Genomic DNA, 16,965 nt, shown 5'->3' on the forward strand with positions numbered 1-16,965 from the left:
CAAGCTAAACTCCTAAGGATTATACTGGGCGCCATGAAATCTAGTCCCATTAATGCGATGCAAGTAGAATGTTGTGATCCTCCATTGTATTTAAGGCGTCAGTATTTATCTGATAAATTTTTATTTCGTATTTTACAGTTTTCTAATCATCCTCTGATCCCTAAATTGCAATCGCTCTCTGATCTTGTTTCTTCGTCATCCTATTGGTCTCATAAATCTCTACCTTGCTTAGTAAAAAGTTACAGAACTTTTACTGCCATCCGAGCTCCCACTCATCGATCTCCCTGTCTTCCATTATTTAGTTCAGCATATGAATCTTTAACTTTTACCCCTGACGTTCATTTTGATATTAAGATAGAAAAAGAGCATCCTAATGTAAATGCAAATGCAATGTTTAATCAAGTAGTAAACTATAAATGGGAAAGCAATCATCAAATTTATTGTGACGCATCGAAACACTCACATAGAGGAAATGTTGGTGTAGGAATTTACCACTCACAATTTCATATAATTCAGAAAATTAAATTTCCACCAGAGATCTCTGTTTTCACTGGTGAATGCTATGGAATTTTTAAAGCAGTAGAATATATTAAAATTTTTAATCTTAAGCCAACTGTTATATTTACGGACTCTAAAAGTGCTCTTCAAGCTCTAATTAAATGTCCATTCAAATCATCTAAACAGTATCCTCTAATTTTTGATATCCGAGATATGTTGAATAGCATTCGTCTGAAAGGACATATTGTATCTTTTGTTTGGATTTCGGCATTCGGGGCAACGAAAAAGCAGATTTGCTTGCGAATGAAGCTATATTATCTGGAGATCTATTTCCTTATAAAAACTTTTGCCATGATCTGACTGCCTTGTCTAAGTCTTGTCTTCATGACTCATGGAGTCAAGATTGGACAATAAGTAGCAAAATTAAAGGGAAACAGTACTGTTTAGTCCAACCGATTATACCTCTTAAACCGTGGTTTTTCAAATTACATCTTGATAAAAGATCAACTAGTGTTTTGATTCGTATGCGAATTGGTCATGTTTGCAGCCCTGAACATTTAACAAAACTACGTATAAAAAACAATAATATCTGTGAATGTCGAGAAGATGTGGGTGATCTAAATCATATTGTGTTTTCCTGCTCCTTTTACGATTGTTTTTCATTTATAGAGGCACTCATCTCATTAGAAATTCCTTTTCCTTCATCCATTGTATGCCTATTAGCTCATCCTAGTCCTATAATTTTTAAATCTCTTGCGTCTTTTATTTCCCATAATAACATTAAACTTTAAAACCCATGATCACTAATTCCGAGTATATTCAAAATTTAACCTGTTCCTTTCCATTATCCCGTCTCGTTTCCTGTTTTCAGTGGCATAATAGGTAACACTAGCCTCTTGCCAAAGAAAAAAAAAACTAATAATGTTACCAGCTGTAGTGGAGTAGTGCTGCACCTACGATACTGATATGTTGAACCGTATTTCTTTATTTTAGAGACGATTAGTTATAAAGCTTTCTATGTAGTTTTCACAACTTCTTTTCATAATTTATATATGTGTTCTAATATCTTCACTACTCTCAAAAACACAAAAATACCTTTTTATACATTCCGTACATATAGCAATTTTTGCTATATTAAACTACAACCAACTATTTTTTTCTTTCAAACACCTAAATATATTAAATTGGTATATTTATTAAGAAATATAACATCATATGCAAATCATTATTTCATAAAAACGGTAGTTAGTGTTTACTTTAGTGAAATGTGTCAATAAAAAAAACTGTTTTGATACAACCACTCTATATTTATGAATAATATCGGTACTTTATTAATGTTGTGTTAAATGAATACGAACATATTATTTGAATGTAACCCATATAAATTGCTAATTAATATTAATTTTGCGATTGTGTCGTAAAATTAATATTAATTAGCACTATTTAAGAATCGTAAAAAGCTGGCAACATAACTAATGTCAAATTTGTCTTTGAGATAAGAAATATTATTAATATTATGAAAAATACTTAATAACATTTGATAATATATAATCTAATTGTATATCTGAAAAACACCTATATGAAATAATGGAATATGAAATTGAAAATATTCCTACAATAGAAGCCATCCCCGATGAAGTCATACTATTGATATTGCAGCACAATGATCGCAAAGAAATAATTAATTTTAGCTTTACTTGTAAACGTTATTATGAAATAATAAAAGGCAATCAATCTATTTGGAAAAGAGATTTCAAGAAAAAGTAAGTATTAATAAATTCTCACTTCAAACTATTTCACGTTTATTCTGATGTATTATTCCTTATCATTAGTTACATAAAATTATATTTATATACAAACTTGTAATATTTATTCAATTATCTTGGTTAGTTGAGTCTAGCTTTGAGCACAATAAAATTTTGTGTTAATTGCTTATTTGTGCTACTTGCATAAACCTCTTATTTCAAATAGTTATTTTAAAAAAAAAAGTTAAGCCAAGTATGCTTACACAAAATATAATATACAAAATATTTAAATAGTAATTAATAATGAGTAATTTTTTTCTATTAAATATGTAATTGAAATATATTATTGCAGTTTTCCTTCAGAGATGTTTGAAAATGTGAATAAACACTGCAATGGTGATTGGTTAGAGGAACTAAAAAGAATATGTGTAATAAAAAAGCAAGTGTATTCTGAGCTGATCAGTATGTCACATCAATTTTATTGGTATGTCTTAAGATGTTTTATCAATTTTTTTCTGCCTACTAAGTATAGCAAAACTAGGAATGTTGTATGTTGATCTCTATTTTTCATAGGACTAGTAAAGAGAGTCTCTTTTAACCCTTCGAACATTTTGACACAGTTCTGTGCACCCCTCTTAAACAGTGTTACTGTGTTGTCACAGATCTGTGCATGCAAATCTGTGACAAATATTTAACCAATTTAGTCCTTATTTAAAATTAAATAAGATTGAAACGCATTTGAAATAATACAGCTGGAGCACTACATACTTCCAATTCCCATGGTTATATATAATTGTACTTACATTAAACAGTCTTCATATTTGTTTATTCATAATATAATTTTTTGTTAAATGTTTAACACTGCAATTTGGAAAAATTATAAAATTATATTTTTATAATATTTAAATTAAAGCTAACATAATCATGTGGGATTGCATTTTAATATTATTTATAATTAATTACTCTTTCACACAAGATAGTGCATATGTTTCAAGTCATTTTACTTTCTTTAAGTTTTATTTTTTACATACTGATTTTATTTTCCATAGACATTTTAAGATTCATAAATTATGTTTTTGCTCTATAGTCAGATGTCCTCCATTTTGCAATATTAATTAATTGTTATAAAAAGGTGCTCACAAAAAAACATTCATGATTTAATATCAGTCTTAGTCTACATTTAAATACACATAACTCCTGTGTGAAACTCGATTCCTGAGTGAAAGAGTGTATGTAAAAGTACCTAACATCATACATATTTTAAAAATACTACATTCAGGAAAGAATTTATAAAGAACTAATACTCAAATTTCTAACTTCATAAATAACTGACACCGTATAAACTGCTATCCCCTATTTTATCTTCTTGGATTATGGAATCTTTGTACTTTATCATTTTTTATATAAGCAGTGTTATTGCCTTTCCTTTTTCATTTTCAATTTAATCTTTAAAATTGAAACTCAGATAATGGGTGTATAATACTCCATGTGGTTAAAGGAGATATAATAGCTTATTTAACTATAATTTTTTAATAATAATCTCTTACAGGCAAGCTAATGATGTAACTTTACAAAATATCAAGCATTTTTTTACTATTGCAACAAAAAGTAACTTAAGTCTATATTATGTTATATACATTTTACAAGATTTAATAAGGAAAGGAAATGTTAGAGTGCAGAAATATACAAGCCAAAAGTAAGTTTTATAATAATATATATAAATATAATAATAATATAACTTTTTTTTTAATATAACTTATGTTTTTATGGTACGAGTAAAAATGGAAAAAAAAAGTAATATATTTTTATGTGATTAACTTGTTTTTGCAGACCATTTACATTAACAGAAATGCATTACGCAAAAGTTATTCTTCGTCATTTAATTCATGGTTATCTAGCAATAAAGCTGGCGAAATCTCACCTACGCAGAGAACTGCCACCAGAAGTTGTTGTGAATTTTTTTTTGCAATGGATTGACCACGAGAGTTTGCATTTAGATGAACATGTCAGTAATAAAGTATGTACAAATTCTTTATATATCCTAGTAGAAACATTATAAAATTATGTTCATTTATTTTTACATGTAAACAGACAACCAATAATTATATGAGGCGATTTATATAATAATTCGTCCCCCTTCTGGCCTTTGCACTGCCTGACTCACTTTCTCCTTCCTTCCTAATCTCACATAATATTTCTGTGTTTTTTTTAGATTATTGGTAGTTTTTAGTTTTTTGGTACATACCAAAAAACCAAAAGTTAATATTTGAATGTTTTCAGACATCTGATAACATTCAAATATTAACTTTTGATATGAATGAAAGCAATAAATTGGCAGGTCCACTTTTGTCTGAAGACAAATCTTAAATATTCAAGTAATCCTATATAGTATTATGATCAAAGAATTCAAGCTGATCAAAAAATTTAAGCTGAAAGATAAGTCTGCATTGATTCCAATATTTTATTGTATATATATATACCAACATATCAATGGCATTTTATATAAGTATATGCATACTATATTAATATTGTAACCACATCTTTTTTAGCTACAAGAACTTGTAACCAAGGTAGAAAATATGTTAGAAAATAAAGATTCATCGAATGGCCCCTTATGGACAATTAAAGAAAGACTGGCAAAAGGGCTGTTGACACAAGAAAAAGTGCTGGACGCTATCACTCACGTAATTTATCGACAAAGGCATATGGCTGTGACAACAACTGCAAATCTGCGGACACTTGATATAATTAAGGTATTATATTTATTAAGGTTTTGTAAGGTTTTACGACGTTTTTATGTATTGAAAAACAAGGTTAAAAAACACTGTACTGTACAGTCACATTCATTTATTATATTTAAACACTTTTATACAGTGACTGTAGATACATATAATAGTGACTGTAGTGTTCACTTATTTATTATTTAAGCCTTATTCTATCTCCTAGTACCTATATTATTTGTTATTTGCATAATATATAACATACTAACTGTGCCCGCGACTTCGTCCGCGTGTTATAGTAACTTTGAACAAATAAAGAAAAAATATTCAATAATCTAACTCAAAACAAGCCAAAGAAAAAAGGTTCATCATTGTAACTTCAGAAACGACGATTTTCTATAAAAACTTTCATCCCTCCTCTTTCAGCCCCATACAACCCGTTTTCTTTATTTATATTCAATCAATAGCCTACAAAATAAGAATTAAACTTCTAGCTTTAAGAATGACAATAGTCATAGAAACCCAGGGGGGGTTCAACCCTATTTTGCATTAAAAAGTAGCCTATGTCCTTTCTAAACTATCTGTGTACCAAATTTCATTTAAATCGGTTCAGTAGTTTGGGTGAAAGTGAAACAGACGGACACTTTCGCATTTATAATATTAGTAAGGATGAACTGCTTAAACAAAGCTCTATAGTCGTCTTTTTAATTAGACGAAGTCAACTGACGTTTATTGTGTTGTCAGTATTTGATGAAGTAAAAGTAGTGTTGTGACCAAGTGAATAATTGAAAAAACTCCTGAATTAATGGAATTGCCTCGATTGTCTAGTATAGTGTGCCGAACTGCCGATATCGGGTACGGGGCTCGAATTTTAGCCGTGCTTTATACATACCAACGAGTTTTCGACGACTATGTTCCTATAGTATATACCTATACTGAATACTGAGTATTTTATACATAAAAAAAAATTGCGAGAAAACTTTTAAGACTGTCCTATTTACAATACGTCATGTAGTTGATAGTATAGATGTATAAAATATAACAATATATAACATAGGTAGTTAGGTAATAAAAATAAAAAACTTCGCTTAATACAAAATTTGTTTTTATTCAACATCAGTTAAAAAAATCATTGTCGCTTTCAGTGACATTAATTATAAATCTGTCTGAAAAATTGTCAATAATTTATATTTGAAACAGTATTTCGGTCCACGTTTCCCTGGAGACTTAAATTGTTCATTTTCTTTGTATTCTTTTAATACAATGTAGATTGAGGTCACACCAATTCTCAAATACGTGTTTGTAGACGTTTTGTATCATAAGTTTTTCGGTAACGCTTACTGGAATCCGTGGTCTCTTTTTTCTTGGAGACAAGTTTTGGCTTGACGTGCTTGGTTGAGGATCCATATTGTTTGTACGAAACAATATAGCAAATATACAATATACCCAACAATTACCACAAACACAACATAAGTAAAAACTTAACAAAAACAATAACAAAACAGCGTGAGCGCAAAAAAACATTCGTGCTCTCAGACCAGAGGTTAAAAGCCGAATTCCGAACAAAATGGCGACCGACGCTCGCGACGTTGATCGGTGTTGGCACTAGTAGCCGCGCGCTTTGTAATAAGCCGTCAAAAAACTGATTGTAGTTACATACCACTAGTAACTTATATCAGAGCACTCTTATACAATTTTATTGTAAAATAGAAATAATATTCTTTTGTAGTTTGAAATGATTAACTATTCACACTCATTGTTCATTCATCTGACCCAGAACTGAACGCATCACTATTACTTTAAATATGGCAACATTATTTTACAAAGTGACATTAGCTACTGTCAGTTAGCTTCGTCTAATTAAAAATGCGACTATATACCCGTTTAGATAGTGTTATATGTTGTATGCACTACAATGACCTAATCAACAATTATTACATTTTAAAAGTACTTACCTTACATCTATGATATCTATGGAAGCTTGAAACTTATTTGTGAGGCTGCTTATTAAATGTAGATGACATACAAAGTTTTTAAAAAATTTACCCTTAAATGTGTAAAATAAAATAGGGGATGAAAGTTTTTATAGAAATTCGTTATTTTTGAAGAACGATGAAACTTTGAAGATCGAAAAAGCATGACACTTATTTCTGAGGCTGTTAATTAAATACGAATGAATATTACAGTCAAAGTTTGTAAAAAATTACCCTTAAGGGAGTAAAATAAAATAGGGGATGAAAGTTTTTATGTAAATTCGTCATTATTGAACAACGATGAAACTTTTTATTAAATACCTTACTACTATTCTAACTGTGAAACTAACTCTGTCTGTCTATATGTCTCACTTACACGCCAAAACTTCTGAACAGATTTAAGTGAAATTTGGTACACAATTAGTATAGATCCTGAGAAAGCACATAGGATACTTTTGAATGCGAAAAAAGGGTTGTAAGGGGGTTGAAATGGTAGATGCAAGGTTGTATAAAGACAACTATTGAAGTGTCGTATAAAGACAGCTATTGACGTGTATATAGGTAACTGTTGACGTGTCGTATAAAGGCAGATATTCACGTGTCGTATATAAGTAGCTATTGATGTGTCGTATAAAGGCAGCTATTGACGTGCCGTATAAAGGCAGCTATTGACGAGTCGTATAAAGACAGTTATTGACGTGTCGTATAAAGGCAGCTATTGATGTGTCGTATAAAGACAGTTATAAGGGGTTGAAATAGTTATGAAGTTCAATTGAGTATTGAAGTGTCGTCATTTTTGAAGCTATAACGATGAAACTTTTTCATTTGACTTTTATTAGGTTAGGTCATTAAATATTTTTTTCATTATTTATCAAGGTCACTATTTTACGCGGACGAAGTCGCGGGTACAGCTAATAATATTATAAACGCGAAAGTTTGTAATAATGAATCTCAGTTCCTCCTTACCGCAAAAACTACTGAACGGATTTTAATTAAACTTTACAGTAATATAACTTATGCATCAGAATAACATATAGACTATATGTATATTGAAATTTAACGCTGGTGAAACCGCAGGACACAGCTAGTATAAAAATATGTCTATATATACATGTAAATGTTTAACAACTACATTTGATTAGCTTGTTATCTTTTATAATTACCATTATGGTCATTACAGAAAATTAACGAGGTTTGTAGCAGATGTCGTTAATATGAAATATTTACTGTGTGAAACAGCTACTTTAAATTTTGAGATTTTAAGTATTTATTTTTAATTTTATTTCAGGTTTTAGACAATAGAATCGGAAATACTATTGTAATCGGTGCTATATACCATGCAGTCGCTAAAAAATGCGGTGTGAAATGTGAACTGGTAGCGTTCCCGAATCATATGTTTCTCGAGTGGCGGTCCAATTGGGATGACAGAAATGCTCCGGCTTACACTATCGATCTTAATAACGGCGAATTGAAACCAAAAGGGCGCTGTCCATTTTCACATACTAACAACCGTAATAATCGCTACGAATATCATCCAGATGCGCTGCTTCAATATATTTATTCTTGTTATCGTATGAGTATGGGCTCTATTGAAGATTGGTATGTAATTTATATTGAAGTATGTACCGAAATATCCATAATAGAATATAACATTTCCAATGTACACTCGACTGGACTCAATATAGGCAGTTTTAGAAAGTTATTTTTGTGTAAGACATTCATCACAATCAGCATGCAGGTTCAGCCGAGAAATGTGCACAGCAAACTCGGCTAGTACTCTTTTCAGATATACATACAATCTTTGAATTTATATGTACCATTTATTATTCACTTTTACTATAAATATAGATTGCTGTTATGCTATGTTAGTTTCCATGCATTTAATAGAGAAATTAGATTTAGAAATGTAATGCTTTCTAGACTCTTCTAGTTACCTATCTAAGCACCCCGCTACAAACTTCACCCATCACTAAAAAGCTCTTTGTGCTCTGTTTTTGTAACAAATGGATTAAGATTGTGGAACCACCTTGATCTACACAATCGCGAACTTCTACGTGCCTATGTTGACTCATAGAAAGTATTTATTCATATTAAAGATTTAGAAGGAGACAGGATTGGATTTATTTAATGTAATGTACATATATACATCTCCTGTGTACACCTCTCTTGCACCGGCGCGTGTTAGTGTAGACTTTTTTAATTTACTGGCTCAGATTGTAAGATCAACTGTCCATGCTCTCTCACTGCTACCTATAGTTCTTATCACGGCCACAGATAACATAATATTACATACAGATACCCCATCCCATACAAGAAAATGGTTCCTTCCTAACTCGGGCTATTCTTCGGGCTATTTTATTTCGCCGCCGTAGCCGCTAGATGTCTCTAGATCTGAAGCAGTTCGGATTACTAGTGGGTGCTTAGTAACAAAGCACGAAAATAGATGGCAGTCAATTCAGTCTACATGACATCTGTTTTGCAAAGATAGGTATATAATAGATATGTAGGTAACTGTATCGTGTACCTCATTAGGGACGATTCAAGATTCAATGTAAATGTGTAGGTATAATATCGTTAGCTGACACCCTGCAGATATGGCTTATGTGCCAATGTATATATTATGTTATAGTTTATTCTACATTCCATGCCTATTTTTTTCTCTCGACGAAGATATGTTGTAACGAGTCTGCGCTATACGTATAGCCCGATTTTGATACGTTTATACTCGTACGTATCAAAATCGGGCTATATGATTTTTTATTTCAATCGTTATGTGTAAGGGACTGGTTTTTGCTACAATTAATTTACTGGCATATACCTCATGTATTCTACGATGTACCCCTCTTTTCCCTAATGAGAATTCCGCTATATCTTATATATAAATTTCGTATCACAGTGTTAGTTGCCATATTTCTCCCACATTTTGATGAAATTGGATATGTATACTTGCTAGGTCTGAGGTAGGATTGTTATCTATTTTTTATACCCCTAAGTCATAGGGGTGGCCTACCCTGAATTTTTTTTTTTGTATTATGGACAATTTTTTATTTATTTATAATGTTACATACACGCCTAAATTTTGGCCCGTCTTTTACCAACCCCTATTTTTAATAGCGATATTCTTACAAATATTATAAATGCTAAAGTAACTCTGTCTGTTTGTCTCGCTTTCACGCCAAAACTACTGAACTTATTTAATTGAAATTTGGTACAGTTAATGCAGACTGTGAGAAAGGCTACTTTTTAATATTATAATGATGTCACTGGAACACTCATTGCTTTACTACTATACCGTCCATTATACTATGTAATTTGTATACATATGGGTGTCACAAATGTTTTTATTACAAGTAATATTACTCTATTATCTAAGCCAGTAATGTGTGCTTATTTTGAACTTGATAACATTCAGAATTTCTTGTATACATAACTTTCGATATCTACAATAATAATATCTTTGATGTATGAAAGAAATGTATGTACTTACATAAAAAGTTCATTTTTGAAATGTATGAAAGAAATGTATGTACCTACATTAAAAGATAATTTTTGACATGTATGAAATGTATGAAAGAAATGTATGTACCTACATTAAAAGATAATTTTTGAAATGTATGAAATGTATGTACCTACATTAAAATATAATTTTTGAAATGTATGCACCGTACAATAACAATACATGTTAAACATCATACCACAGAGTCATACGCAAGTTAACGTTCTGGATGGGAGGAGTCCCACCCTACTTATGGGCGACCTAAACGCGAAGCACACGGCTTGGGGTTCCCGTCTGTGCTCGCCGATAGGTCGAAGACTCCTCCAGGATTCGCAGATCCACGGGTACGAGGTGTTGGGCCCAGCGCACCCAACCCACGTACCCTCAAATCCCACACATAGCCCAGACGTTCTGGACATTGCCGTACTGCAGGCTGTTCCTTGCCCGGTCTTACTGGAGGTGCTGTACGACCTTGACACGCAGCACCTCCCAGTTCTAGCCACGCTTCTCTCCACCACCACCACACCGACGAGACCGTCGAGGCGGCGGATGGACTGGCGTGTTTTTCGCGCAGAATTGGAGCATCTACACCTCGACGGCGAACTATCATCGCCAGCGGGTGTCGAAGCCGCCTCCACACTCATAACGGAGCGAATTCGCACCGCAGTGGAGGCGGCAACTACCACAATAAACGTGGCTTCTCGCCGTCGAGAGGAATTGCCACACCATCTGCGCGAAAAACTCGCCCGGAAAAAGAACCTCCGTCGCCTATGGGCCCGAACTCGCTGCCCGCGGGTCAAGCGTGAGCTCAACTGCCTGGCTGCAGAGCTGTCGGAGGGAGTGCGGGATTGGCGTGGGGCCGCCTGGGATGGTGTCATATCCCGGGCCGGCGAACACGAAACCAACCTGCACCAACTCAATCGACAGCTCACCAATGCACGACCCCCCGTCTGCCCGTTGCTTGACGAGACGGGCAGACGTCGTTACGCAGCCCAAGACCGGGCAGAAATCCTGGCACAGCACTTGGAGGGGCAATTCACGGCCAATCCAATCGCCGCCGACGCACCCAGCACTGTCGTCGAGCACCACGAGCGAATCGTACGTCGCGTAGGTGAATTCCGTACCGCTCCGTCGCCGGACGTTACCGAGGTGAGCTTCGTCTCGCCCGGCGAGGTAGCTCGTCTACCGAAGCGCAAAGCGCCCGGAGCGGACGGGATCAGCACCGCAGCGCTCGCACAGCTGCCCCGTAGAGCCCTAGCGTGTCTAGCGAGGCTCTACAACGACTCCGGACCGGCCACTTCCCTACCAACTGGAAGTTGGGTAGAGTCATAGTCCTCCCGAAACCCGGCAAGGACAAGCGCCTGCCGGCAAGCTACCGGCCCATCACTCTGCTCTCGCACGTAGCAAAGTCGTTCGAGCGCCTTCTGCTCCGCCGCCTGAGACCGACTCTGTCGCCTCGCGACGAGCAGTTCGGTTTCAGAGGCGGACACTCGACGACTTTGCAGCTGACGCGCGTGCTCCACCATATGGCTGTCGAGCACAACCGCGGCCACTACACGGTCGGCGTATTTCTCGATATAGAGAAGGCGTTCGACCGTGTGTGGCACGACGGTTTGGTGTCGAAGTTGCTCGACACCAACACGCCGTCAGCATACGTGCGAGTAGTGGACTCGTTCCTCTCGGGCCGGAGCTTCTATGTTTCGGTCGAGAACTGTGACTCTACCACACGCCCAATTGCCGCCGGAGTCCCGTAGGGCAGCTGCATTTCGCCAGCGCTCTACGCGACGTACACAGACGACATCCCCACCTTGAGGGATGAGCTCCGAGAGGGAGAGAGGGATGTCGTCCTCGCTCTTTTCGCCGACGACAGTGCCTTTCTTACGTCGTCTCGCCGAGCCTACGCAGCCGCTCGCAAAATGCAGCGGCTGTTGGACCTGCTCCCCGAGTGGCTGGATAAGTGGCGTACCACCGTTAACGTGGGTAAAACGGTGGCGCTACGTACAAATGCCCGCCGCCCCTCTTACTGAGAGGCCAGCCCATCCAGTGGGAGCGCACAGTGCGTTACCTAGGGGTGGAAATCGACCGGTCGCTGCGTATGACGCCGCAGGTGGACCGGGCTGTTACCCAAGCCAAGGCTGCGCGCGCTATGCTGCGACCGGTCTTGCAATCCAGGCTGCAGCTGCGGACGAAAGTAGGCATTTATAAGACCTACATTCGTTCGCGGCTCACATATGCCGCCCCCGCATGGTACGCATCACAGCGGCGGAGACTGCAGGTCCAACAGAACGCCGCCCTCCGTCTGTGCACAAATGCCGGACGGTACGTCCGTAATGACGTGATCGCCCGCGACCTCAAGGTCCCATCGGTGGAGCAGTTCGTCGTCCGGTTGACGCGCGCGATGTTCTCGCGCGCGGACAGCGGGCGCGAAGCGCACCTGCGCGACCTCGCCCCTCTCCACGCGCGCCCACCGGACGCCACTCGCGCGCTCCCGCGCGACTTACTCTCCACCGAGTGATCACGTCATTTACGTGACGTGGCGGCGTTAAGCCGGCTCGGCGAGCAACTTATAGAGTCCCACCCACACGACTCCCTCAGCCGGCTGCTGGGAAGCAGCGAACGACGCTGGGGTGGTATACCCCAGCAGTATGCCCGGGTAAAGAGCGTAAGCTCGGGGCCCGTACCCAGCGGTCCATAAAAGGATCAGCGGACGACCCGATAATAAACGCAAGTTAAAAACAAACTGCTATGATATTAATGAGAAAGGAAAATCAACTTTATGATATTCGAGTTAGGGTCGATTTCTCTCTTTTTTTTAAATACTATTTTAATCTTACCAGTTGCCAGTATTCGAAGACAGCTACGATTCGTACTCGATATTTTAAATTAATATGTAATCGATTTTTCAGTACAAATGTAAATAACCAACGACACTAATAATGTACTACTATATTCCGTTCTTTGAAACGGAACACTGCTATAATACAAAATAATGAAAATTTACTGTTCACAACGACTCATTAAAAGCATCATCGAATAATGCGCTGTAAAAAAATCCTGTTATCGATTATTCAAAAAAATCGATAATACATGTATTTATTTTTAATATGACAACACTTCATACATAAGTATTATTGGAAATAGTATTACTTGCTTGTTCGGCTATTTTTAATTTACTTAAACTTTTTTTATATGTTTAATTTACAATAATAATATATTAAGTGCTTATTATTGGAAAATATAAAAAAGACATTTAATTAGGCCGATACAAATGACAACAATGCCATCTATGAAAGCATTTTGAAAACATTGAGCCCCGTATTAGCACTGATTAAAGTGTAATTAAGTACTGGAAAATAACAAAATGAGTAAATATATGAAAATTACTTTTCTAAACGCATTATTTCATTTTAACATGTATATATAACTTTTTAAAAATTGATTAAACATTTTTGAAAACACAGTTTTATTTTTTAAAACGTTTGCAAAACTATGAAGAATTCCATCGATACCAATCACGCCATCTATATGCAACTTTTAGCAATAATAATGGCTACTTCCTCACGAAGTGCCACTGTCACGGCCGAAAAAAACAGGCCACAACCAATGATGTTGATGATGCTCGTTTATCAACAGACTTTAGCTACACCTCAATAATACATACGACATCAGAAGATGAGGTATGAACTACAATAATGAATAGCATTATTGTAGTGTGTTTATCTACACTGCACTATACTGTTTGATTTTGTGATAATTGTGAACTACTTACACGAAATATTTATATGTCAAACCATTTGTACAAATGTTCTTACTGTTAGGAGATATAGTTATACATACGATATAATAATTTATTTATATGATTGGGTAGTTACTGTATTACAATAAATTATGGTTTTCTTTCAGGAACACTCAGAATGCATTCCTACTCCTTCATCTTGTAGGTATTAATCAAATGGATGAAAATACATACAGAAGTTTTTTCATATACCTATTTGATAATATGAGGGACTTTGATATAAATACACCTCTCAACATTAAATATGTATGTAGTAACCAAATTCAAATATGTACCTAATAAACAATAAATATATACATAATTTGTATAATATTACTTTGCACAGATGAGCGATGTTCATCTACAGTTGCTGATGTTATTAGCTTCTAGAAGCATTTCTACGGAACCAAATCTTAAAGAAGTGAGTAATACACCTATACTATAGTTATGTGCAATAAAAGTTCATGGTAGCGGTAACAAGTCGGTAAAAACTGAACAAAATATTTGCATATTTTTGATTGTTTAATATAATTTCAAACAATTTCAGATTACCATAAAACGACATGATAGTCGCGTTCAATATGCCGTCGGTATGATTTGTTACCATTTAAAACTGAACTATGTATGTATAGTTCGTGGATGGGATACAAACTGCAGATCCGAATGGCTAAACCAAATGGGAATGGAGACAAACTTGAATTTTGGTATGGATCAACCGTTCTACTATGTTGTAGCCGTGAATCAATCCATAAGATATGTAGCCCAAGGTAAACAACCACATTACTTATAATATATAATTATATATCTACAAAAATTTATTTATGTCAATACTAAGCAATCTTTATAGCTTGCTTAGTTTTGACCTTAGGAAGATTATATACTTATATACAAAACAAATAAAAGAAAAAATATATATTACTGAGGAATCCACTGCCATCCTGCAAAAATTCAACAAATTACAGTTTAAATTACCTTCGATTAGATTCAGTGCAGAAGAAATGGGCTTCGATTTCTTCTCTGTTCACCATTCAACATTAAATAGTACCATCTGCGTGCTTGTACGTAATTATTGGACTGAACTTGACTGAGACAAAATATATGCCAGTATATAATTTTTCATTAATAATCAACTGTGTTGCTTAAAATTCTATTCTTAGTATCATGAAGCTTAAGAATTTCTAATTTCTAACAAATTCCATCTATTTTTCAGAAAATCTTAAGTACATACAGCATCCAACGCGTCTATATCATTTAGAGGACATCATAGCCCGAGAATTCACACATTTCGATGGTTTCGCGTATGTTCCGAATGATGAAAAAAGATATGAATATCCTGATGATGAACCTATCGCATCTGTGTACCGAAGTCGCTCTATGTCGAATAATATGTAAATATTATTATTCGACATATATAGATATATATATATATATATATTCATTAAGAATAATGCCTATGTATAGTGAAATAGGTGGATGTAATATGGCAGTAATATATAGAATTAACTGTATTAATTATATGGTAATAATATTTTTTTCTCTTATATATAGCACAGTTTAAATAGGTAATTATTTACCTACATGTTGAATCATAATTATCATTTAAATGTACCTAATTGTAGTAATGAAGCGTCACTGAAAGTTACTAAATTTCTACTAATATTTTAAAAATAAAAATGCTACTTTCGTATAAGTTATCGAACATTTATAATTACTAATCAATACAGTAATTTCATACAAATTACAATATTCTCATCGATTTTATTGTCGCAAAAATATATTTCAAATGTACATGAAGTAGAATTTTGCGCAATCTGTGTCTGTATCAATTTTTCACGGCAGATCTGTAGGGAATGTATTAGTAAGATAAAAATAAAAGATTCATAATTACAATGCAATTTTATTTATTCATTTTTGCAGTGCTCTGTAGTTGACAGAATTTAATAAGAAAACGAGATCTCGTAAGAAAACAGATATTTACAAAATACGTGCTATGCTCTCGTTAGAAACCAGTTATTAAACGCAATGGCACTATGAATGAGATATGTATAACTAATTAAATACTTTCATTAAAGTTTGCCAAAACATAAAAAAAATGTTGGTCATAATATAAAGAAAAAACTTTTAAGTACATACGGTAAATTGAATGTTTTTAAGATGTATGTAACATGAAAAATGATAAAAAAATATGGGCAAAAACTTTTTGTGTGACAAGTTTATATCAATCAGATCACAAAACAATATTTTTTTAACAAACCAGTCTCCCTAAACTTTCTTTTCATAAGTATTCTCTTTTTTTACGTTGTAATACAATACATTTTTTATTTTATTAATAAAATACTGACTTTTTTTCATAAGAAATTGTTTTTTAGAAGGTATAGAAACAATTTTGTATTTAACTTTTACAATCTTTTAATGCATATATAATCTAGTAATCACTAAATGATATATGCATTCTAATAGCTAGACTGATTTTTTAGTTTCTACTTTACACAGAGATTGGCATTGTCATGGATTATGTTCAAAATATTTTGTGCTACATGGTAACTCTGTATACAACATAAGCAACACCGAAATTGAAAACATTCATTTCAAAAACCAGTTGTTTAAAATAAGCTATAAAAGAAAATTAAAAATGGTTATAATCCTACAGAACGAGAATACCACACGCTATCTTTTATTTTGCCCATACAGTCAAATATGTTTTGATGTGATTGGATGATTAATCCATGTCAATTCATGACTACAAATGACGATGCAC

At 34.7% G+C, this 16,965-nt stretch overlaps 1 protein-coding gene across 1 annotated transcript; it reads left to right on the plus strand.

The window, feature by feature from the left end:
* Positions 1–1,971: 1,971 nt before the first annotated feature.
* On the plus strand, positions 1,972–16,950 carry LOC131848383 (uncharacterized). The gene is made up of 10 exons (XM_059198205.1): positions 1,972–2,261; positions 2,596–2,727; positions 3,793–3,939; positions 4,074–4,260; positions 4,793–4,996; positions 8,225–8,535; positions 14,336–14,474; positions 14,554–14,628; positions 14,755–14,974; positions 15,418–16,950. Exons 1-10 carry the CDS (start codon positions 2,086–2,088, stop codon positions 15,597–15,599), a joined length of 1,773 nt encoding a protein of 590 aa, XP_059054188.1. The 5' UTR covers positions 1,972–2,085; the 3' UTR covers positions 15,600–16,950.
* The last annotated feature ends 15 nt before the right edge of the window (positions 16,951–16,965 follow it).

Source organism: Achroia grisella, unplaced genomic scaffold (assembly GCF_030625045.1).
Source record: "Achroia grisella isolate CSIRO2021 unplaced genomic scaffold, CSIRO_AGI_Agris_v1 utg558, whole genome shotgun sequence".
Lineage (NCBI taxonomy): Eukaryota > Metazoa > Arthropoda > Insecta > Lepidoptera > Pyralidae > Achroia > Achroia grisella.